Below are 24,893 nucleotides of genomic sequence, written 5' to 3'. Positions count from 1 at the left end.
GAAGACCTAAATAGACATCTCTCCAAAGAAGACATACAGATGGCCAACGGCACATGAAAAAATGCTCAACATCACTAATTATTAGAGAGATGAAAATCAAAACCACAATGAGGTATCACCTCCCATCTGTCAGAATGCCTATCATCAAAAAGTCTACAAATGATGTAAGCTGGAGAGGGTATGGATAAAAGGGAACGCTCCTATACTGTTGATGGGAATGTAGATTGGTGCAACCACTGTGGAAAACAGTATGGAGTTTCCTTAAAAAACTAAAGTAGATCCAGCAATTTCACTCCTGAGCAGAGTGAAAAGATGAAAACTCTAGTTCGAAAAGATACATGCATCCGAATGCTCATAGCAGCACTATATACGATAGCCAAGACATGGAAACCACCCAAGTGCCCATCAGCAGATGATTGGTTTAAGTAGAAATGGTACATATATATATATATATATATATATATATACACACACATACATAATGGAGTATTACTCAGACATAAAAAAGAATATTGCCACTTGCAACAACATGGATGGACCTAGAGAATATCATAATGAAGTGAAGTAAGTCCGAAAATATGTTTTTAATTTTATTAGCTAATTTAATCTTTCCAACCGTTCCCCCAGCCCCACCCAAAGTAGACATCAAGAAGCAGAATCAGAATTTAGCTCAGAATTTCTGCTTTGAAATCTGATACTTTTCCCCCTAGGGCTAGCCCATCTTCAAAAACAGATGAGTCCCAAGAGTATCTACAATTATGACTACACTTCCTTTATTTAAGTATCAAGAGGTTTTTATTTGTATTTTTTGTTTGCTTGTTGCTGTTGTTTTGTTATTGAACATGGAATAGATTGTTTTGGGCTGAACTCTTTTCTGAAAGAATTGTTGTTATAATTGGCATCAGTCATTAAAGACTTGCTTATAATTTCTGCCCATCTGATTTTTAATATTATGTCCAGATAAACCTTCAGGATGAGCTAGCTGTAAAACTTACCCACCCAATGCAAAAGTTACAGATCTAATGAATAAAATTAGTATTATCCATTGGAAAGTGGAAAGCATTTTCCCTAAGTAGAAATATTGATTTTGGCATATTTGATATTAAACTGTTCTTCCTGGTTTGTCATGGTAAGGCTAGGGCATTAGCTTTAAGTCATGTACTGGCCTTTTTATTTCTCTTAATTTTTAAATTTTATTTATTTATTTTTGGCTGCACTGGGTCTTTGTTGCTGCTCGTGGGCCTTCTCTAGTTGTGGTGAGTGGGGGCTACTCTTTGTTGCCGTGTCAGGCTTCTCATTGCGGTGGCTTCTCTTGTTGCAGATCACAGGCCCTAGGCGCTCGGGCTTCAGTTGTTGTGGCTCGCGGGCTCTAGAACGCAGGCTCAGTAGTTGTGGCACACGGGTTTAGTTGTTCCACGGCATGTGAGATCTTCCTGGACCAGGGCTCAAACCAGTGTCCCCTGTGGTGACAGGTGGATTCTTAACCACTGTGCCACCAGGGAAGCCCAAAATCATGTACTGGTCTTTTATGTCAAGAATGCAACACAACTTACCACAAGGTCTTATAGCAAGAACACATTCAATAACATAATAGAAATAAGGAGTAAAGATTCAGAATTGGCAAAATAGTTTTTTGAAATAAAAAGTCTTCATATTAACTATATTTAACGTAAAATTTAACTCTGAGCTTCCTAGAAGGCAAACTGTAAAAGGAAACATGGTCAACTATATTATTCTCCTTGACAAAAAGAAAAATAATTTTTTTTAGGCACAGATTTTTTTCTTATGATGAGAACTTTTTAAGATTTACTCTCTTAGTAACTTTCAAATATACAAGACAGTATAATTAACTATAGTTAACATGCTATATATTACATCCCCAGGACTTATTTATTTTATAACTGGAAGTTTGTACCTTATGACCACCTTCATCCATTTCACCCACCCTCCACCCCACCCCCCACCTCTGGCAATCACCAATCTGTTCTCTGTGTCTATGAGTTCTGGTTTTTGCTTTTGTTTGTTTTGTTTAGATTTTACATGTAAGTGATATTATATGGTATTTGTCTTTGACTTATCTCACTTCACATAATACCCTCAACCCTCAAGTCCTGTCCATGTTGTCACAAATGGAAAGATTTCCTTCTTTTTATGGCTGAATAATATTCCACTGTGTGTGTGTGTGTGTGCGTGTGCGTGTGCGTGTGTGTGTGTGTGTGTGTGTGTGTGTATGCAGTATTTTCTTTATCCATTTATTCATTAATGGATACTTAGGTTACTTCCATGTCTTGGCTATTGTAAATAATGCTGCAATGAGCAGAGAGGTGCATATATGTTTTTGAGTTATTGTTTTTGTTTCCTTTGGATAATACCCAGAAGTGGAATAGCTAGATCATATGACAGTTCTATTTTTAATTTTTTGAGGAAACTCCATACTGTTTTTCATACTGGCTGCACCAATTTACACTCCCCAAAACTGTGCACAAGGGTTCCCTTTTCTCCACATCCTCACCAACACTTGTTATTTCTTGTCTTTTTGATAATAGCCATTCTGACAGGTGTGAGGTGATATCCCCATTGTGGTTTTGATTTGCATTTCCTTGATGATTAGTGATGTTGAACACTTTTCACGTGGCCATCATTCAGATCATCTGCCCATTATTTGATCAAATTGTGGTGTTTTGCTGTTAAGTTGTATGAGTTCTTTATATATTTTGGATATTAACCCCTTATCGTATTTGCAAATATTTTCTCCCAATTTTTACAAGCCTTATCATTTTGTTGATGGTTTCCTTTGCTGTGCAGAAGCTTTTTGGTTTGATATAGTCCCACTTGTTTATTTTTGCTTTTGTTGCCTTTGAAAATCCTATTTCTCACATAGGATTTTTATTAAGAGTCTATTTGGGGATATGGCAAAATGCATCTCCAATAAAAATTTTATAACAAATACAATAACGTTTCTTGTCAATTCATGTAAAAACTGAATCAAGTTATTTAGAAGTAAATTTAAGAAGGAAAGTTGGAATATCATATTGTTTTATATAAGGAAGGAGTTTTATGCAATTCCTGTAACTATAAGGTTTATAACTTTTTTTATGTTTAAAAAAAGATTTTCTCTCTTTTTTTTACATCTTTATTGGAGTATAATTGCTTTACAATGGTGTGTTAGTTTCTGCTTTATAACAAAGTGAATCAGTTATATATATACATATGTTCCCATACCTCTTCCCTCTTGCGTCTCCCTCCCTCCCACCCTCCTTATCCCACCACTCTAGGTGGTCACAAAGCACCGAGCTGATCTCCCTGTGCTATGTGGCTGCTTCCCACTAGCTATCTATTTTACTTTGGTAGTGTATATATGTTGATGCCACTCTCTCACTTTCTCACAGCTTACCCGTCCCCCTCCCCATATCCTCAAGTCCATTCTCTCGTAGGTCTGTGTCTTTATTCCCATCTTACCCCTAGGTTCTTCATGACCTTTTTTTTTTCTTAAATTCCATATATATGTGTAAGCATATGGTATTTGTCTTTCTCTTTCTGACTTACTTCACTCTGTATGACAGACTCTAGGTCCATCCACCTCATTACAAATAGCTCAATTTCGTTTCTTTTTATGGCTGAGTAATATTCCATTGTATATGTGTGCCACATCTTCCTTATCCATTCATCCGATGATGGACAAATTTAGGTTGTTTCCATCTCCTGGCTATTGTAAATAGAGCTGCAATGAACATTTTGGTACATGACTCTTTTTGAATTATGGTTTTCTCAGGGTATATGCCCAGTAGTGGGATTGCTGGGTCATATGGTAGTTCTATTTGTACTTTTTAAAGGAACCTCCATACTGTTCTCCATAGTGCCTGTACTAATTCACATTCCCACCAGCAGTGCAAGAGTGTTCCCTTTTCTCCACACCCTCTCCAGCATTTATTGTTTCTAGATTTTTTGATGATGGCCATTCTGACTGGTGTGAGATGATATCTCATTGTCGTTTTGATTTGCATTTCTCTAATGATTAATGACGTTGAGCATTCTTTCATGTTTCTTGGCAGTCTGTATATCTTCTTTGGAGAAATGTCTATTTAGGTCTTCTGCCCATTTTTGGATTGGGTTGTTTGTTTTTTTATTATTGAGCTGCTTGTAAATTTTGGAGATTAATCCTTTGTCAGTTGCTTCATTTGCAAATATTTTCTCCCATTCTGAGGGTTGTCTTTTGGTCTTGTTTATGGTTTCCTTTGCTGTGCAAAAGCTTTGCAGTTTCATTAGGTCCCATTTGTTTATTTTTGTTTTTATTTCCATTTCTCTAGGAGGTGGGTCAGAAAGGATCTTGCTGTGATTTATGTCATGACTCTACTACCCAAAGCAATCTACAGATTCAATGCAATCCCTATCAAACTACCACTGGCATTTTTCACAGAACTAGAACAAAAAATTTCACAATTTGTATGGAAACACAAAAGACCCCGAAGAGCCAAAGCAATCTTGAGAACGAAAAACTGAGCTGGAGGAATCAGGCTCCCTGAATTCAGGCTATACTACAAAGCTACAGTAATCAAGACAGTATGGTACTGGCACAAAAACAGAAATATAGATGAATGGAACAGGATAGAAAGCCCAGAGATAAACCCACACACATATGGTCACCTTATCTTTGATAAAGGAGGCAGGAATGTACAGTGGAGAAAGGACAGCCTCTTCAATAAGTGGTGCTGGGAAAACTGGACAGGTACATGTAAAAGTATGAGATTAGATCACTCCCTAACATCATACACAAAAATAAGCTCAAAATGGATTAAAGACCTAAATGTAATGCCAGAAACTATCAAACTCTTAGAGGAAAACATAGGCAGGTTTATAACATTTTAAAATACTTTTAAGTAAGAGGAAATTCATGTTTTAAAGCATAAAATGGACAGAGGTCATCTGAAATTAAGGATAGTAGATAGGATTGAAAACTTGAGTGTAAAGGAGGAAAATTAGAGTATCTACAGTGGAGAATAAGTGGAAAAAGCTATATAATTTATTGTATTTAATTTACTTAAATAAAAAGTAGGCAAAGCAGAAGTTATCAGAGAAATAATTATTTCTAAAGCCTGTGACTACCCATATAAGCCTAGATTATAGGATCTAGATCTATAGTTCATTGAAAACAAAATTCTCCTATTCATGGTAGTTAAGTTCTATAAAGTTGCTGTGAAAACTGAATTAACAAATACTTAAACATTACTCCTAGGGGAAAATACAGGGTTAGGTTCATGCAAGCCTCTGATTACAACATTTTCATCAAACAATGAATGTATTATATTATTCTGTGTGTGCTTTTGTTTAAAGACACTTCATAAGGTATAGTGCTGATTCATTAACATTGAACTCACAGCCAACAGCCCCAATATAACTCATAGCTGAGCAAAATTTATCTAGCAACACATTTTCTCTTTAAGGCATATCACAGCCATCTTGCACTTAGGAACACTAGCCAGTGTTCTGCATTATGCTTGGGGACCATTTTAAACAGCGAACTCACCAACAAAAATTGCAAAAATGCAAAAACCATGGCACTAAATAAATCACAAAAAGAACTATTGTTTATAGTATGAGAGCTGCAGCAAAAAGGCAGACTGTTGCCTTGTTTGAGCTCAGTTAAAAACATGCACTTCAACTCAAAATTTTCACCACTGCCCATACGCACATCTGTAAACAACCACAAAAGCACTGTGAGTGTTGATTTTTGGATTACAAATAAATGTTAGTGTGTAATGAATTCACAAATACAGAATCCACAAATAATTAATATCCACTATAATTACTTTAGCAAGGTTTCAGATCCGTCTTTCATTGTAGAATTTAAATGGTTCTAAAAACAAGCAAAAAGAAAGTTCCCAGAGACTCTTCTATTTATTTATTTTTTAACATGTAGCATTTAATTTCATTTTCATTGTGTTCAAATTTTCTTTCATCTCTTCTTTTAAAATATTATAATTTAATTTTTACTTTAAAAAATTGCTTCTTGAGGAATAATTGAAACACATTTTTGACACTTTTGACAAAGTTTTGACATATGTATAAATATACATCATCACAATCAAGATAATGAGCCTATTCATTACCCCAAAAGTATCTGTGTACCCTTTTGTAATCCCCCCTTCCCACCCTTCTCTGTCCCCCATCTCCAAGCAATCTCTCATCTGCTTTCTGTCACTGTACATTAGTTTGCATTTTTTAAAGTTTTATGAAAATGGTATCATATAATATGTAGACATTTTTTGGCTTTTTTCTCTCAGCAGAATTTTAAAATTTATTCATGTTGCTTGTATCAATAGTTTATTTCTCTTTATTGATGAGAGTTTTACATTGTATGAATGTATTACAACTTGTTTATTCATTTATCTGTTGATTGTCACTTGAGTTGTTTCTAGTTTGTAGTAGTTTTCTATTGCTGCATAACAAGTTACTACAATCTTAGCTGCTTAAAACAACACCCATTTATTGGTTTTTAGTTATGTAGGGCAAAAGTCCAGGCACACTGTAGCCAAATTTCTCTGCTTACGGTATTATAAGGCTGAAATCAAGGTGTCTGCCAGGCTGCATTTCTTTTTTGTGGCTCTGGGGAAAAGCCACTTCCGAGCTCATTTATGTTGTTCACTAAATTTAGTTTCTTCTAGCTGTAGAACTGTGGTCCCCATTTTCTTGCTGGCTGTCAGTTAGGGGTCTCTCTCAGCTGCTAGATGCTGTCTTCATTCTTTGCCACATGGCTCCCTCCATCTTCAAACCAGTAGCAGAGAGCTCAGGTGATTAGGTCAGGCCCCTCAGGCCATCTCCCTATCTTAAACTCAACTGATTTGGGACCTTAATAACATCTGCACAATCTTTTCAAAGTAGTACCTAGATTAGTACTTTTTTAATAACTGGGAGAAGGTAGGTGCATGTATACCAGGGGAATACATGCAGGAATCTTGGTACCAACTTAGAATTCTGCCTAACACACAGTTTTTGACTGTTACAAATAAAGCTGCTATGAAAATTGTATGGATGTATATTTCTTTTTCTCTTGGATAAATATATAGGAATAGAATGGCTGAGTCACATGGTAGGCATATGTTTAACTTCTCATGAAACTGTCAAACTGTTTTCCAAAGTGATTGTACCATTGTACATTCCCACCAGCAAGGTATGAGAGTTCCAATTCCATTCCAATCTTTGGTATGGTCAATCCTTAATTTTAGCTGTCCCAATTATGTGGGGAATCTTCTCATACACTTATTTGTTGTATATATATATCTTGTTTGGTAAAGGGTATGTTCATAGAATTTGCTTATTTTTATTGGGTTGTTCATTTTGTCACTGTTGAGTTTTTCTTTTTTTTTACTGTTGAATTTTGAGATTTCTTTATATATTCTGGGTGCAAATTCTTTTTTAAATTTAATTTTTATTGGTTTATGCCTGATATACAATGTTGTGTTAGTTTCTGCCGTACAGCAAAGTGAATCAGTTATACATATACATGTATCCACTCTTTTTTGGATTCTTTTCCCATATAGGTCATTACAGAGTATTGAGTAGAGATCCCTGTGCTATACAGTAGGTTCTTATTAGCTATCTATTTGATATATAGTAGTGTGTATATGTTAATCCCAATCACCCAATTATGGATGCAACTTCTTAATCAGATATATGCTTTACTAAGATTATCTCCCAGTCTGTGGATTGTCTTTTCATTCTCTTAGTAATGTCTTGTGAAGAGCAGATGTTTTAAAATTTGATTTGTCCATCTGTTCTTTTTGAATTGTGCTTTTGGTGTCATATCTAAGAAATCTTTACCTAGCTCTATGTCACAAAGATATTTCCCCTATGTTTTCTACTAGAAATTTATAGTTTTAGGTATGTTTAGGTTTTGATTAATTTTGAGTTAAAATTTATATGAGATTTTTGTGAGATATAGTTCTAAGTTTATTTTTTGCAAATGGTTATCCAGTTGTTCCAGCACTACAGTATTGTCTTTGACACTTGGTCAAAACTCAGTTGTCTTCTTATATGTGGGTTTATTTCTGCAATCTCTATTTTGTACCATTGATATATTTGTCTATCTTCATGCCAACACCATGCTGTTGTGTTGCTGTTGTCGTGTTGTTTTGTTTTTTAAATTGGAGTATAATTGCTTTACAATATTGTGTTAGATTCTGCTGTACAACAAAGTCAATCAGCTGTATGTATTCAGATATACCCTCTCTCATTGACCATCCCACCCTTCTAGGTCATCACAGAGCACCGAGCTGAGCTCCCTGTGCTATACAGCAGGTGCCACTAGCTACCTATTTTACACATGGTAGTGTATATATGTCAATCCCAATCTCTCATTTCATCCACGTTCCCCTTCCCCCTGTGTCCACCCGTCTCTTCTCTGTGTCTGCATCTCTATTCCTGCCCTAAAAATAGGTTCATCTATACGATTTTTCTAGATTCAACACACATGCGTTAATATACGATATTTCTTTTTTCTCTTTCTGACCCACTTCACACTGTATGACAGACTCTAGGTCCTTCCACACCTCTTCAAATGACTCACTTTCATTCCTTTTTATGACTGAGTAATATTACATTGTATATATGTACCACATCTTCTTTATCCATTCATCTGTCAAGGGACATTTAGGTTGTTTCCATCTCCTGGCTATTGTAAATAGTGCTCCAATGAACACGTGGGTACATGTGTCCTTTTGAATTATGGTTTACTCAGGGTATGTCCCAGTAGTGGGATTGCTGGGTCATATGGTAGTTCTATTTTTAGTTTTTAAAGGAACCATCATACTGTTCTCCACAGTGGCTGTATCAATTTACATTCCCACCAGCAGTGCAAGAGGGTTCCCTTTTCTCCACGCCCTCTCCAACATTTATTGTTTGTAGATTTTTTGATGATGGCCATTCTGACCAGTGTAAGGTGATACCTCATTGTAGTTTTGATTTGCATTTCTCTAATAATTAGTGATGTTGAGTATCTTTTCATGTGCCCCTTGGCCATCTGTATGTCTTCTTTGGAGAGATGTCTATTTAGGTCTTCTGCCCGTATTTGATTGAGTTGTTTGTGTTTTTGATATTGAGCTACATGAGCTGTTGTATATTTTGGAGATTAATCCTTTGCCCATTGATTCATTTGCAAATGTTTTCTCCCATTCTGAGTGTTGTCTCTTCGTCTTGTTTATGGTTTCCTTTGCTATTAAGTTTAATTAGGTCCCATTTATTTATTTGTGTTTTTATTTTTATTACTCTAGGAGGTGGTTCAAAAACGATCTTGCTGTGATTTATTTCGAAGTGTGTTTCTCCTATATTTTCCTCTAAGAGTTTTATAGTGTCTAATCTTACATTTAGGTGTTTTTAATCCATTTTGAGTTTATTTTTGTGTATGGTGTTAGGGAGTGTTCTAATTTCATACTTTTACATGTACCTGTCCATTTTTCCCAGCACCACTTATTGAAGTGACTGTCTTTTCTCCATTGTATATTCCTCTCTCCTTTGTCACAGATCAGGTGACCGTAGGTGCGTGGGTTTACCTCTGGACTTTTATCCTGTACCATTGATCTATATTTCTATTTTTGTGCCAGTACTATACTGTCTTGATTACTGTAGCTTTGTAGTATAGTCTGAATTCATGGAGCCTGATTCCTCCAGCTCTGTTTTTCTTTCTCAAAATTGCTTTGGCTATTCAGGATCTTTTGTGTCTCCATACAAATTGTAATATTTTTTGTTCTAATTCTGTGAAGAATGCCCTTGGTAATTTTATAGGGATTGCATTGAATCTGTAGATTGCTTTGGGTAGTATAGTCATTTTCAAAATATTGATTCTTCCAATCCAAGAACATGGTATATTTCTCCACCCGCTTGTGTCATCTTTGATTTCTTTCATCAGTGTTTTATAGTTTTCTGCATACAGGTCTTTTGACTCCTTAGGTAGGTTTATTCCTAGGTATTTTATTCTTTTTATTGCGATGATAAGTGGGATTGCTTCCTTAAATTCTCTTTGTGATCTTTTGTTGTTAGTGTATAGGAATGCAAGAGGTTTCTGTGCATTAATTTTGTATCCTGCAACCTTACCAAATTCATTGATTAGTTCTAGTAGTTTTCTGGTGAAATCTTTAGGATTTTCTATGTGTAGTATCATTGTCATCTGCAAACAGTGACAGTCTTACTTCTTCTTTTCCAATTTGTAGTCCTTTTATTTCTTTTCTTCTCTGATTGCCGTGGCTGACTTCCAAAACTATGTTGAATAAGAGCGGTGAGAGTGGACATCCTTGTCTTGTTCCTGATCTTTGAGGAAATGCTTTCAGTTCTTCACCATTGAGAATGATGTTTGCTGTGGGTTTGTCGTAAACAGCCTTTAAAACATTGACATGGTTCCCTCTATGCCCACTTTCAGGAGAGTTTTTATTATAAATGGGTGTTGAATTTTGCCAAAGCTTTTTCTGCATCTATTGAGATGATCATATTGTTTTTATTCTTTAATTTGTTAATATGGTTATCACATTGGTTGATTTGCATATATTGAAGGATCCTTGCATCCCTGGGATAAATCCCACTTGAGCATGGTGTATCGTCCTTTGAATGTTTTGTTGGATTCTGTTTGCTAATATTTTATTGAGGATTTTTAGGTCTATGTTCATCAGAGATATAGATCTGTAATTTTATTTTTTTGTGATATCTTTGTCTGGTTTTGGTATCAGGGTGATGGTGGCCTTGTAGAATGAACTTGGGAGTGCTCCACCCTCTGCAATTTTTTGGAAGAATTTGAGAAGGATAGGTGTTAGCTCTTCTCTAAATGTTTGATAGAATTCACCTGTGAAGCCATCTGGTCCTGCACTTTTGTTTGTTGGAAGATCTTTAATTATGGTTTCAATTTCATTACTTGTGATTGGTCTGTTTATATTTTCTAATTCTTCCTGGTTCAGTCTTGGAAAGTTGTACCTTTCCAAGAATTTGTCCATTTCTTCCAGGGTGTCCATTGTATTGGCATATAGTTGCTTGTAGTAGTCTGTTATGATCCTTTGTATTTCAGTGCTGTCAGGTATAATTTCTCCTTTTTCATTTCTAATTTCATTGATATGAGTCCTCTCCCTTTTTTTCTTGATGAGTCTAGCTAAATATTTATCAGTTTTTTTATCTTCTCAAAGAACCAACTTTTAGTTTTAGTGTTCTTTGCTATTGTTTTCTTCATTTCTATTTCATTTATTTCTACTCTAATCTTTATGATATCTTTCCTTCTACTGACTTTGGGTTTTATGTTTGTTCTTTTTTCTCTAGTTTCTTTAGGTGTAAGGTTATATTTTTTATTTGAGATTGTTCTTGTTTCTTGAGGACAGATTGAATTACTATAAACTTAGTACTGCTTTTGCTGAGTCCCATAGGTTTGGGTCATCATGTTTTCGTTATCATTCATGTCTGTGTATTTGTAAAATTTCCTGATTTCTTCAGTGCTCTTTTTTTTATTTAGCACTGTTTAGCCTCCATTTGTTTGTGTTTTTACAGTTTTTTTTCCTGTAATCGATTTCTAATCTCATAGCACTCTGGTTGGAACAGATGCTTGATATGATTTCAATTTTCTTAAATTTTCCAAGGCTTGATTTGTGACCCAAGATGTGATCTATCCTGGAGAATGTTCCATGTGCACTTGAGAAGAAAGGTATTCTGCCACTTTTAGGTGGAATGTCCTATAAATATCAATTAAATCTATCTGGTCTATTGTGTCATTTAAAGCTTGTGTTTCCTTATTTATTTTCTTTCTGGATGATCTGTCCACTGGTGTAAGTGGGGTGTTAAAGTTCCCCACTGTTGATTTCCCCTTTTATGGCTGTTCACATTTGCCTTATGTATTGAGGTGCTCCTATGTTGGGTGCATAAATATTTATACTTGTTATATCTTCTTGGATTGATCCCTTGATCATTATGTAGCGTCCTTCCTTGTCTCTTGTAGCAGTCTTTATTTTAAAGTGTATTTTATCTGATATGAGTATTGCTACTCTAGCTTTCTTGTGATTTCCATTGCATTGAATATCTTTTCCATCCCCTCACTTTCAGTCTGTATATGTCCCTAGGGCTGAAGTGGATCTCTTATATGTTGCATAAATATGGGTCTTGTTTTTGTATCCATTCAGCCAGTCTGTGCCTTTTGGTTGGAGCATTTAATCCATTGACATTTAAGGTAATTAGCAACATGTATGTTCCCATTACCATTTCCTTAATTGTTTTGGGTTTGTTTTTGAGGGTCTTTTACTTCTCTTGTGTTTCCTGCCTAGAGAAGTTCCTTTAGTGTTTGTTGTAAAGCTGGTTTGGTGGTGCTGTATTTTCTTAGCTTTTGCTTGTCTGTAAAGCTTTTGATTTTTCTGTCAAATTTGAATGAGATCCTTGTTGGGTAGAGTAATCTTGGTTGTGGCTTTTCCCCTTTCATCACTTTAAATATATCCTGCCACTCCCTTCTGGCCTGCAGAGTTCCTACTGAAAAATCAGCTGATAACCTTATGGGGATTCCCTTCTATGTTATTCGTTGCTTTTCGCTTGCTGCTTTTAATATTTTTTCTTTTAATTTAATTTTTGTTAGTTTGGTTAATATGCATCTTGGTTTGTCTCCTGTGGTTTATCCTGTATGGGACTCTCTGTGTTTCCTGGACTTGGGCAGCTATTTCCTTTCCCATGTTAGGGAAGTTTTCAACTATAATCTCTTCATATGTTTTCTCAGACCCTTTCTCTTTCTCTTCTGGGACCCCTATAATTCGAACGTTGGTGCATTTTGTGTTGTCCCAGTGGTCTCTGAGATTGTCTTCAATTTTTTTCATTCTTTTTTCTTTATTCTGCTCCTTGGCAGTTATTTCCACCATTCTATCTTCCAGCTCACTTTTCGTTCTTCTGCTTCAGTTATTCTGCTATTGATTCCTTCTAGTGTATTTTTCATTTCGATTATTGTGTTGTTCATCACTGTTTGTTTGTTCTTTAGTTCTTCTAACTCCTTGTTAAACATCTCTTGTATTTTCTCAATCTGTGCCTCAATTCTATTTCTGAGATTTTGGATTGTCTTTATTATCATTACTCTGAATTCTGTTTAAGGTAGGTTGCCTATTTCCTTTTCATTTATTTGATCTTGTAGGTTTTTACCTTGCTCCTTTGTCTGTAACATATTTTTTTGTTTTGATGGGTAGAGCTGTGTTCTTGTCTTGTTGGTTGTTTGGCCTGAGGTGTCCAGCACTGGAGTTTGCAGGCAGTGGGATAGAGCTGCGTCTTGGTGCTGAGATGAGGACCTCCAGGAGACCTCATTCCAATTAATATTCCCTGGGGTCTGACTTTTTTTGTAGTCCACCAGTTTGGACTTCTTGCTCCCACCAGAGGAGCTCTGGCCTGTCCCCCAGCCTGGGAACCAAGACCCACAAGTCATGCAGCACTGCAAAAAAAAAAAAAGTAACAAAGAAAAAGGAGCAGAAAAATAACATAGAATAAAAAATAAATTAAATTAGAGAAATAAAAAATATATTAGAAAAAATAAAAATGAATGAACAACAAAGCAAACAAGAACAAAGGAAAATAGAACCACAACAGAAAAAAAAAAGAAAAAGCCTTGATGGGGGGAGTTGGTGGGCACGGGCTTAGGCTCAGGAGCTGCATGGCTGTAAAAGGCCTTGGGTGGCCATGCTTAGTCTCAGGACCTGTGTGGGTTGATGGGTCCCCAGAGGGCAGAGGTTCAGGCCCAGGACCTCAGCAGTCTGGCCGGGGCCTGAGCTGGCATGGGAAATGCTGACCACATTCCCCTCCAATCCCCCGATCTCCCAAAGGTCTCTCTCTGTCCCAGCTGATTCCCTTGCTGTGAGTTGGAACCCCTCCTCTTCCCCAGCTGCCCCTCAGTGGCACCAGTCCCATCCTGCCTCCACTTTTCCTTCCCCCCTCCTTCCCCCAACATCCCACCCAGTTGCATGGGGATTACTCCCATCACTTTAGGTCTCCAAGGTCCCCCACCAGTGCCTGGTAGGTGCCCTGGTTGTCAATACCATGCTGTTTTGATTACTATTTTAATTATAATAAGTCTTTAAATCATGTAGTTATCCCTCCAACTTTTTCTTCTTTTTTTAGAGGTGTTTTAACTATTCTTGGTCTTTTGCATTTCCATCTGAATTTTAGAATCACCTTGTCAATTTTTATAAAAAAGCCTACTGGAATTTTGATTGGGATTGCATTGAAACTATAGATCAATTTAGGGAGAATTAATATCAGAACAGTAGTATGTCTCTCAACCCATGAGCAAGGTATGTGTCTCTTTTTATTTAGGTCATCCCTAATTCCACTTAGCAATATTTGTAGTTGCTTATGTACAGGCTTTTCACATCTTTTATCAGATTTATCCCTAAGTATTTCATATTTTTATGCTGTTGCAAATGGTAATTTTTGAACATTTCAGTTTCCAATTGTTTTTTTGTTTTTTTCTTATCCTAAACAGAAGGAAGGCAAACATTATGGCACTTTTTTTTGAATTTTATTTTATTTGTTTTTTATACAGCAGGTTCTTATTAGTCATCAGTTTTATACACATCAGTGTATACATGTCAATCCCAGTTGCCCAATTCATCACATCACCATCCCCACCCACCTGCGGCTTTCCCCCCTTGGTGTCCATACATTTGTTCTCTACCTCTGTGTCTCAACTTCTGCCCTTCTAATTGTTTTTGATAGTATATAGAAAGACTTTTCTTTTTGTTTTGTCTTTTTAAAAATTTTTATTTTATTGTGATAAGAACACTTAAAAAATTATGAAATGTACCCTCATAAATTTTTAAGTGTGTAATACAGTACTGTTAACTATAGGCACAGTGTTGTACAGCAGATCTCTAGAACTTATCCATCTTGCATAGTTAAGACTTTATGCCCATTGATTAGCAACTCTTCATTTCCTTCCTTCCTCCAGCCCCTGGCAACCACCACTCTATGCTTCTATGAGTTTGATTGTGCCTCATATAAAGGGAATTACACAGTATTTGTCCTAATGTGACTGACTTATTTCACTTAGGATAATGCCCTTCAGGTTCATCCATGTTGTCATATTTTGCAGGATTTCATTCTTTTTTAAGGCTGTATGTATATACTACATTTTCTTTATCCATTTATACACTGGTGGATGTTTAGTTTTTTTACACATTTTAGCTATTGTGAATAGTGCTGTACTGAACATTGGAGTGCTAACGTGTCTTTGAGATCTTGTTTTTATTTCTTTTGGATAAATACCCATAGTGGGATTGCTGAATCATATGGTAGTTCTAATTTTAATTTTTTGAGGAATCTCAATACTGTTTTCCATAGGAGCTGCACCACTTTGCATTTCCACCAACACTGTACAAGGGTTCCAATTTCTCTGTATCCTCTTTTGTGGTGGTGGTGTTGTTGAAAATAGTCATTCTAACTGGTGTGAGGTTATATCTCATTATGGTTTTGATTTACATTTCCCTAAGTGTTAGAGATGTTGAACATCTTTTCATATGCCTATTGGCCATTTATGTGTTTTCTTTGGAGAAATGTCTATTCAAGTCTTAGCCCATTTTTAAGTTGGGTTATTAGTTTTTAAGTTGGGTTATTAGTTTTTTTGCCATTGAGTTGTAGCTTTTATATTTTGGAAATTGACCTCTTATGGTTTGTAAATATTTTTTCCATTCTGTTTGTTGCCTTATCACTCTGTTGATTGTTTCCTTTGCTGTGCAGAAAGTTTTTAGTTTGATATAGCCCCACTTGTCTATTTTTGCTTTTTTAATCTATGCTTTTGGTGTCATATTCATGAAATAATTTCAAAGACTAATGTCATGAAACAATTTTTCTGTTTTCTTCTAGGAGTTAACAGTACCAGAAGACAATTTTTTTTGTACATTGTTCTTGTATCCTGCAATCTTATTTAACTCACTTAATTTTTGTACTAGTTTATTTAAAATGCCACAGGATTTTCTACATAGATGATCATGTTCTCTGTGTGTCTTAGTCAATTCGAGCTGCTATAACATAATACCACAAACTGGATGTATTATAAACAACAGAAATTTATTTCTCACAGTTCTGGAAGCTTTAAATCTGATATATGGAGGCCAAAATGATCAAGTTTTGTGTCTGGTAAGAGCCCTCTTCTTGCTTCTTGATGTGTTCTCAAGTGGTGGAAGGAGCTAGGGAGCTCTGTGGGATCTTTTTCATAAGAGCACTAATCCCTTTCACAAGGTCTCCACTCTCATGACCTAACCACTTCTTGAAGGCCCCACTTCCTAAAACCATCACATTGGGCATTAGCATTTCAACATATGAATTTGGGGGGCACAGAAACATTCAGACAAAAGCACTGAGAGTATAACTCTTATTTTTTCCATTTTACTCTAGATGTCTTTTATTTCTTTTTCATACCTGGTTGCACTGGCTAGACCCTTCAGTGCAGTGTTGAACAGAAGTTGTAAGAGTGGATGTCCCTGTATTGTTACTGATTTTAGGAGGAAAGCATTCAATCTTTCACCATTAAGTCTGATGTTTTCAATAAATGACTTTTCTCAGGTTGGGGAATCTGATAACTAGGATAGAGATTCCCTTCTATCCTAGTTTCTGAGAGCTTTTTTTTTTTAAAAATCAGGAATGGATGTTACAAAATTTTTCATGTCTATTGACACAGATCCATATTGATCACATGGATTTTCTTTTCTAACTTCTTAATATGGTGAATTGCATTGATTGTTTTTTTCATGGTAAACCAACCTTGTTTTCTTGTGATAAACCCCACTTGGTCATGATGTATTATCCTTTTAATATAATGTTGGACTTAATTTGCTAAAATATTGTTTAGAATTTTGCGTCTGTGTCCATAGATGCATTTTGCATATCTGTTCAGTTTGTAATTTCCTCTCTTTCTCTCTCCCTCTTTTTTTCCCTGGCTTTGGTATCAGGGTAATGTCAGCCTCATAGGATAAATCAAAAAAGAATTCTCTTGTCTTCAAATTTTTGGAAGCATTTGTATAGAATTAATACTATTTTTTCCCTTAAAGTGTTTGGTAGAATTTAGCAGTGAAGCACCTGGACATGGAGTTTCTTTTTAAGAATTTTAACTACAATTTCAATTTATTTAATAGATGTGTGTATATCTATGTTATCTATTCCTTCTTGAGTGAACTTTGAAAATTATATATTTTAAGGAATTTTCCCTTTCATCTAAGTTGTTAGATTTATTAGCATAAAATTGTTCATAATATTGCCTTATTATTATTTTAATATCTGTAAAATCTGTAGTAATGTCACATCTTTCATTTCTTTTTTTTAATAAATTTATTTATTTATTTTTGGCTGCATTGAGTCTCTGTTGCTGGGCTCGGGCTTTCTTTAGTTGTGGCAAGCAGGGGCTACTGTTCGTTGTGGTGCATGGACTTCTCATTGCAGTGGCTTCTCTTGCTGCAGAACACAGGCTCTAGGCGTGTGGGCTTCAGTGGTTGTGGCATGCAGGCTCAGTAGTTGTGGCTTGTGGGCTCTAGAGTGCAGGCTCAGTAGTTGTGGAGCATGGACTTAGTTGCTCTACAGCATGTGGGATCTTCCTGGACCAGGGCTCAAACCCATGTCCCGTGCATTGGCAGGCAGATTCTTAACCACTGCACCACCACGGAAGCCCTCTCATTTCTGATATTGATAATTTGTGCCTTTTTTCTTTTTATTGGTCAATCTAGCTAGAAGTTTATCAATTATATAGATATCAGAGAATCAGGTTTTTGTTTCATTGATTTTCTTTATTGTTTTTCTCTTTTCTATTTCATTGGTTTTCACTTGGTCTTTAGATTTTTTTCTTTTCTTTACTTTGGACTTAATTTGCTCTACTTATTTTAGTTTTTAAGGTTATTCACACATTTTTTCCCTAATACTGCAGTTTTTTGGTATTGATTTTCCCCTACATACTGCTTTGGTGGCATCCCACAAATCCTGATATGTTGTGTTTCATTTCATTTAGGTTGAGTGTTCTGTAAATGTCAGTTACATCCATGATGATACATGGCTTCCAAAGTTCCCTGAGGTTCATCTCCATCCCAGTCAAGCCTAAAGGGAGAAAGAACATGGAGAAAGGTGCTTAGGAGGTTTTTATGACATCACTTCCATTTAAATTCCATTGGTTAGAACTCAGTTGCATGGCTTCACCTAATGGTATGGGAAGCTGGGACATGTAGTCTATCTTTTTGCCTGGGAAGAAGAGGAAAATACATTTGGATAAACAGCCAGAAACCTCTTTCTATTCTCTGGAAGGGCTTGTATAAGATAAGAAATACTTGAATCATGGGTATACAGTAGAAATTGTAAAGTTATTGGGGCCTGCTGCTTTCTTTGAGGGAAATTTTGTAACTGTTGATTCAGTTTAATGGATACATGTTCATTTAAGTTTTCTATTCTTGAGTCACTTTTTGTAAGTCACTTTTTAGGTATATATAATTTAGTATAAGTTTTAGAATATACTAGCATAAATTTGTTGGAAGTATTTTCTTATTTTAATATCTGCTGTAACTGTAATTTTCTTTCTTCATCTTTGAAATTGTTTACCTGTGCCTTCTTTTTTAAAATTTGGTTACTCTTACTAGAGATTTGTTAATCTTGTTAGTGTTTACCTAAAATCTTAATATTTTTTCACTAATTTCTGTTCTTTTTTATTTCCTTCCTCCACATTATTTGGACTCAATTTGCCTGTCTTTTTCAACTTGCAATTTGAATGCTAAGCTCATTTTATTTTCAGCTTTTTTTTTCCCCTTGAATTTGTCTTCAGCTTTGTTGCTGCAAGCATTTATACATAGTGCTTCTTTATTGATTAGTTTTATGTAATTTCCAAATTTCCATTGATTTCTTCTTTAATGCAAGAGTTATTTACAGTGTGATTAAAAATTTCCAAGTATGGAAGCTTTTCCTAGAGTATGTATTAGGTTACTAATTTAAAATTAATTGTATTATTGTCAGAGAATGTGGTATCTGTAATAATCCTATAAAACTGTTGAGTCTTGCTTTATGGCCTGGTATATGCATGCTGTTTGAGATGTCATCTTCTTTACTATGTTAGTAATTCCTTGCAACATTATCTTATTTATTCCTTATTCTAATTATATGAGACAGGTAATATGAGTCCCATTTTTCAAATAATAACATTAAAATCCAACCAGCATAATAAGTATCTCTTCCAAGTACAAGTTCTTCCTAGTTAGCTTTGTATTCAATCAGAGCAGCCAACAACTAAAAAAAAATCAGTGTGGTCAACTTTTTATACCAGTTGCATATGAGCCCTGCTTATATTTTATTATAGATTTTTAAACCTCAGGGTAAGGATTCATTCTTACTTCAATGGCCTTTTATCCCTCCCTTGGTGTCTCAAACAGTATCCCACACATATTTGGTGTTCAATAAGCATTTGTTGAACTGGAGTAAAACTGAGACGAAATCTGGCAAAACCCTAGGAGAGTATAATAAAAACGTATTGAATACTCAAAAAATAAAACCGAACATTCAGTTCTGGAATCACTACAAAAGACAATCTGAAACTACTCCTGACACAAATATATAGTAATTCTGGTTAAAGATATAGGCATAGATACAGATAAGTAACACCTATATCCGTGTCTATATTTATCTATATCCTTTATATATCTATATATATCCATATGTAGATATGTTAAAGGATATGTATATATCCAGCTATAGATAGATAGGTTAAAGGATAGACAGACTGGGGAAGAGGAACCTATAAAGGCAATAACATTATAGACAGAGAAATGGGAAAAACCAAATGAATTTATTTTACTTATGCCAAGGTAAGAGAGAGAGAGAATTGTCAATAGTGACCTTTCAATTTAGTGTTAATGAAGTTATTAATGACCTTGGGAATAGAAGTTGTGAAGTAGAAATTCTCATTTTAAGAGTTTTGGCTGCAAATGGTAAGAAAAGGATCAACTGTAAGCTGGAGGTTACTGTGCATAGAGAGAAAGTTTTATCTTAAGGTGAAAGGGTCATACCCTGGTTTAGGATTTAATATCTTTGGCTAGCTATCTCTTACTCATTCTGTAAGATTTAGCTTAGGTGTTCCCTAAGAAACTGTTCCTCCACTTAGTCAAAGTGCCTCTGTTGTCTTAGTGCTGTCAACAGGTCATTATCATAATAATTAGAATATTGTAATGAATATTCTGTTTAAATGTTGTACCCCCCAGATTTTAAACTATATTTATGACCATGTGTTACTTATCTTTTAGTCACCAATTCTTTTTTTTTTGTTCGTTTATTTATTTATTTATTGGCTGTGTTGGGTCTTCATTGCTGCATGTGGGCTTTCTCTAGTTGTGACGAGCAGGGACTACTCTTTGTTACGGTGTGCGGGCTTCTCATTGCAGTGGCTTCTCTTGTTGCAAAGCACAGGCTCTAGGGCATGTGGGCTTCAGTAGTTGTGGTGCATGGGCTCAGTAGTTGTGGCTCATGGGCTCTAGAGCGCAGGCTCAGTAGTTGTGTCGCATGGGCTTAGTTGCTCTGCAGCATGTGGTATCCTCCCGGAACAGGGATCGAACCTGTGTCCCCTGCATTGGCAGGTGGACTCTTAAACACTGTGCCACCAAAGAAGTCCTCAGTCACCAATTCTTGACAAGGGTGTGGCAATAGAAAGTTCTCAAACCATGTTTAATTAGACTATGGAATTAAAAAAAATTTTTCCCCTATCTTTCTACAGATCTTCCTGTATCTGTATTTTGTATTTATTTCTTCCATTATAATGCCTATAATACCTTTTTAATTGCACTTATTCTTTTCCACATATATGAACTTCCTACTAAACCACATACCTAGGGACTTCCCTGGCAGTCCAGTGGTTAAGACTCCACACTTCTACAGCTGGGGGTGCAAATTTGATCTCTGGTCGGGGAACTAAGATCCTGCATGCTGAGTGGCACAGCCAAAAAACAAACAAACAAACAAAAAAACAAGAAAAACCCACATACCTTTATTATTCATTTTTCTAATACTAACATCTAGCACAGTGCCTATCGTTTATTCATTGAATTGTCAATCATTTTTGAGTAACCAGTCATTATTCTAAACTCTAAGAATACCAGAGTGAAAAAGATTTATCTTCTAGTAGAAGAAGACAGACAATAGACAGTAAACCAATAAGTAAAAAAGACTATTTGTTATAGCAATTATTAAAGACGAAGAAACAGGGTCATATAATAAAGTGACTGTTGAAAGTGAGGAGTCATTACTTTAGATAGCATACTTAAGGGCAGAGTCAAGAAAGTAAAACTCCTACCTCTGTATATAGTGTTTCTTTAACTTATATATTGACTAAATCTTCAAAGTGAGAGGGGATCTTAATGATCATAGAGTCAAGCCTTTTCATTTTACAGATTGATTTATAGATAAAGTGTGATTTGTTGGAGGTATTAGAAAATATGTAATTTGTCTTTCTCTTGGTAAAGTGGTTTGGGAACTTTCATATTCTCTATAGCTCACTGGAATTCCCCTGAGATATAAATGGCCCATTTAAACCAGGGACTAGAATGGTGTTTTACTAGTCACACCTATTTTCTTCCCTAATGGAGAATTACAAAAAGGATAAAGAGGAGGGCAGAGATCTTAAGGAGGAGGAAGCTAAGTAGGCTGTAAACACAGTGATAACAATAGAGAAGTTGCTGCAATGAGACTTTTATTAAGTAAAGGAGTCAAGAATCACATATTAAGATTAAAAATTTTTGTTCCTGATTTTTCTAAGATTCTCATGCTAGAAAATCTGAATGTACAGAAAAGTCTGGAGTGGAAAATTATAACTAAGCCCTTACCCCAGGAGTAGCCAATATTGATTATTTTCCTTATAAAAGTATGTTTCTCCCTTTTTCTTTTCTTTCTTTCTTTTTTTACAAAATTGAGATCCTATTGTTTTTATATTTTTTATACTTGAGAAAACCAGAAAAGTAAAAAGAAAAGGACAAAGAATAACAAACATTCATGTAATCTTCTACTAAATAAATATTTTTTGGTCATATAAACTTCAGATTTTTAATTTTTTAAACAAAACATTACAGGTAAAGTCTTAAATTCATATTCAATCCATAGTCCCATTCCCCTCATTTCCTCCCCAGACACAACCAATATCATGAGTATGGTGTATTTTAATACTTCTGTCACATTGTTTTTTAAAAAGTATTATTTTGTGTTTTCTTTTACTGTGCATAAATGGAATCAGTATGTGATTAGAATAATGAATATAAATTTATGGAAATCGCTTTATTCACTGAACACTAGGTTTTTCAGTTCTATTTATGATGATACATATAGATCTAGTTTATTCATAAGTCATAAGTGTTAAGCTTGAATTTTCACTGAACACATCTCTATAACTAGCACCCTGTTCAAGAAACAGTACGTTAATTACCAGCATCCCTGAACTCCCCCCTGATGTCTTTGTTTGCCTTCTTTTGCCCAACATTATTTATGAAATTTATCCACTTTGTTGTGCATAGTTGTACTCTATTCTTTCCCATTGTTATAGAACATTTTGCTTCCTTAAATCAATTAAACTTTTAAAATTTATCTGTTTAACTATCAGTGGGCCTTTGGGTAGTTTCCAGTTTGTGTCTCTATCAACATACACACATAAAAGTGATGCTATCAACATTCTAGCGTATATTTTTAAGAAAATATATATGTACTTCAGTTTGGTATATGTCTAAGAGTTGCTGGGTCATAGGGTATGTATATGTTCAGCTTTATTAATAGTGCCAAACAGTTTTCCAAAGTATTATAGAAAATTACATTCCCACCAACAGTGAGTGAGAATTCATGTTACTCTGCCACCTTGACAGCGCTTGATATTTTCCATCTTTTTCATTTTAGGCATTGTACAGGGTTGTCGTATTGACTCTTTGTGGTTTAATTTGCATTTCTGTGATTATTAATGAAGTTTTCATATATTTATTGGCCATTTAGATATCCTCTTTTATGATACCCTTAAATATTTAGCATTTATACCTAGCTGTTTTTCTAACAAAATCTAAAGGTATTCATTGTCTATACTAGGTAAAGAAGGACTTTAGCAATTTTTTAATTACTATTGTTCTCTCATTTATTGGTTGTACGCCTTTGAGCAAGTTACTTAACCTCATTTTTGCCTCATCTGTTTCCTCATCTGTAAAGTGGGGAAATAATAATACTTAGCTTATACAGTTGTGAGAATTAAATGAGTGAACATCTTTGAATTTAAATGAGTGAATCACTTTGAACGTGCCTGGCATATAGTATTTGCTGTATAAATATTAGATTATTATTAGTGTTGTTATTGGTGAAAGAATAGACAAAGTATACCAAGGGGACAGAATAGAGATTCCAGAAATAGACTGACACAAATATAGCTAATTGATTTTTGACAAGGGTGCAACAGCAACTCTATGAAGAAAGGATGGTCTTTTCATCAAATAGTGTTGGAACTACTGAATACACATATCGCAAAACAAAAAAACCCAAAAAACTTGACCCCTACCTCTCACCTTATGCAAAAATTAATTCAAAATGAATCATGAATTAAATGTAAAACATAAAACTAGAAATATTTTATAGGAAAACATAGAAGAAAATCTTTGTGACCTGCAAAGAGTTCTTAGATACAGCCCATAGCACAAACCATAAAAGAAAAAAGTTGATAAATTGGATATCACTAAAATTAAAAAGTTTTGCTCTGTGAAAGACACTATTAAGAGAATTGAAAAGACAAGCCACAGATGGGAGAAAATATTTCCAAATCATGTATCTGACCAAGGATTTGTATCCAGAATATATAAAGAATTCTAAAAAATCAGCAAAGATTTGAACAAATACTTCACTGAATAAGATATATGGATGGCAAATAAGCATGTGGAAAGACACTCAACATAATTATTCACTAAGGAAATGTAAATTAAAACAGGGGTCCCAAAAGAGAGAATAGAGAAGTAGCAGAGAAGCAATATTAAGAGATGCAGCTTAAAAGGGTTTTTTCCTTTCCTTTTTTTAAAGGAAGATACCACTGTATCTCCACAGTAAGATACCACTGTGCATCCATTAGGATGGCTGAAATGAAACTGACAATATCAAGTGGTAGCCATGATACAGAGCAACTGAAACTGTTGTATTTGCTGGTGGGAAAGCAAGACAGAACAGCCACTTTGGAAAGCAGTTTGGTAGTTCCTTATAAATTTGAATATATACTTGTTATATGAGCCTACTGAAATAAAAATTTATGTTCAAATAAGCAACTGTATGCAAATGTATAGTATGCCTTATTCCTAACAACCCCAAACTGGAAACAACCAAACGTCTCTTAGCTGGGGAATAAACTGTGGTCCGTCTATAAAGTGGAATGTTACTCAGCAATAAAAAGAAACAAACTACTGATACATGCAACAACATGGCTGAATCTCAAATGCATTATGCTAAGTTAAAAAAGCCAGACTCAAAAGACAACATGCTGTATTATTCTATTTATACGAAATTCTGGAAGAGGCAAAAATATAAGGATAGAGAATAGGAATGGAAAATAATCAGTGGTTGCCAGCAGTTAGTACTTGACTACTAAGAGGCTGTACAAGGAAATGTTTTGGGGTGATGGAAGTTTTCTGTAACTTGGTTGTGGTGGTGATTAAATACTTTTTATATTTGTCAAAAGTTACAGAACTGCACACACACACACACAAGTGAATTTTAGTATGTGTAAATTGAAAAAAAGTTTTTTAAAGAAAAAACCTTCTGGGCTTCCCTGGTGGTGCAGTGGTTAAGAATCTACCTGTCAATGCAGGGGACATGGGTTCAATCTCTGGTCCGGGAAGATCCCACATGCTGCAGAGCAACTAAGCCCATGCGCCACAACTACTGAGCCTGCGTGCTAC

General features: G+C 35.2%; 1 protein-coding gene across 1 annotated transcript in view; it reads left to right on the top strand.

Moving 5' to 3' along the window:
• Positions 1–18,149: 18,149 nt before the first annotated feature.
• Positions 18,150–24,893, top strand: part of CUNH1orf185 (chromosome unknown C1orf185 homolog) — a 32,212-nt gene continuing 25,468 nt past the window's right edge. Inside the window, exon 1 of the mRNA XM_027110680.1 lies at positions 18,150–18,165. Coding sequence (XP_026966481.1) covers positions 18,150–18,165 — 16 coding nt within the window. The remainder of the gene's footprint in view (positions 18,166–24,893) is intronic.

Source organism: Aethalodelphis obliquidens, unplaced genomic scaffold (assembly GCF_003676395.1).
Source record: "Aethalodelphis obliquidens isolate GAN/ISIS:26980383/991018 unplaced genomic scaffold, ASM367639v1 scaffold9, whole genome shotgun sequence".
NCBI lineage: Eukaryota > Metazoa > Chordata > Mammalia > Artiodactyla > Delphinidae > Aethalodelphis > Aethalodelphis obliquidens.
The sequence above is the reverse complement of the archived record's forward strand: the minus strand, read 5'-3'. Positions and strand labels throughout refer to the sequence as shown.